The 1,041-nt window shown below is 38.9% G+C and overlaps 1 protein-coding gene across 1 annotated transcript; it reads right to left on the bottom strand.

Moving 5' to 3' along the window:
• Positions 1-225: 225 nt before the first annotated feature.
• LOC130854228 (10 kDa heat shock protein, mitochondrial-like) lies at positions 226-747 on the bottom strand. The gene has a single exon (XM_057736964.1). It carries the CDS (start codon positions 745-747, stop codon positions 340-342), a length of 408 nt encoding a protein of 135 aa, XP_057592947.1. The 3' UTR covers positions 226-339.
• Positions 748-1,041: the final 294 nt, after the last annotated feature.

Raw genomic sequence — 1,041 nt, 5'->3', positions numbered from 1 at the left:
AGTAGACCTTAAGTGTTCTCAACAAAACAGAAACACACAGAAAAAGTGACTATGTGAATGAGTTAACTTGATTGTGTGTAATCATTTGACAACGTATGTATGTATGTATCGAATCATCACATTGTACATCTTTATTTTTTTTTCATTTATATGTTTCTATTTGGAAGTGTTTATATTGGTACAGTGAAAACTAAATTTTAGAGACACTGGATGTCGTTAGTTTGGATATCATTAGTTTATTATAAAAGAGAAACATGGAAATTATTTACATGATGAAAGATTTCAGAACTTCAGTGGAATGGGCAGCTTCACGTGATGCCACTTCAGTAGAAACATATTTCAGTCGACATATTTTCCAAGAATGTCACCATCTCTAAATAAGAAATAATCGTTGTCATCTAGAACTACTTTGGTGCCTCCATATTCTGGGAGAAGAACTTTATTTCCAGTTTTCACGCTAACTGGTTGAATCTCTCCACCCTTTCCTTTAGAGGCTGATCCAACAGCTACTACCGTTGCTTGCAATACTTTTCCTTGTGATTTTTCTGGAAGCATAATGCCTCCTTTGGTTACAGTTTTGCCGGCACTTCTTTCAACCAATACTCGGTCAAAGAGGGGAAGAAACTTTCTAAATGCCTGTCCTACCGTGACTCCACCTGCTGCAGTTCGTACTCTGCTCTTACGCCGCCACCACAGCACAGAGAGCTGTACATCTTTAAATATTCTGTTTTCACACAGTTTATCCATCATATTAAGGGCATGACCTGGGTGTAGCGTGTCTTAACAATCGAGTTTTCTTTCTCTTTCTTTCTTTTTCCTTTTTTTTTTTTTAGTAATGCAATTAACTGACTTAAGCTTTGACTGCTGAGGCATCTACTTCAAAGAGGGCTCTCTGAGTAAACACTGTCAACCACATGGCTAGATAAAGAGCCAGGAGGTGCACCAGGCACTCCCCACTACCCCCCATACACACCCAGGCTCCTTAGTCTTAGAGATCTCGGTTGATTTTAACAACTGACCACTTGGGCCTCTTGTTTTCCT

Source organism: Hippopotamus amphibius, chromosome 5 (assembly GCF_030028045.1).
Source record: "Hippopotamus amphibius kiboko isolate mHipAmp2 chromosome 5, mHipAmp2.hap2, whole genome shotgun sequence".
Classification (NCBI taxonomy): Eukaryota; Metazoa; Chordata; class Mammalia; order Artiodactyla; family Hippopotamidae; genus Hippopotamus; species Hippopotamus amphibius.
The sequence above is the reverse complement of the archived record's forward strand: the minus strand, read 5'-3'. Positions and strand labels throughout refer to the sequence as shown.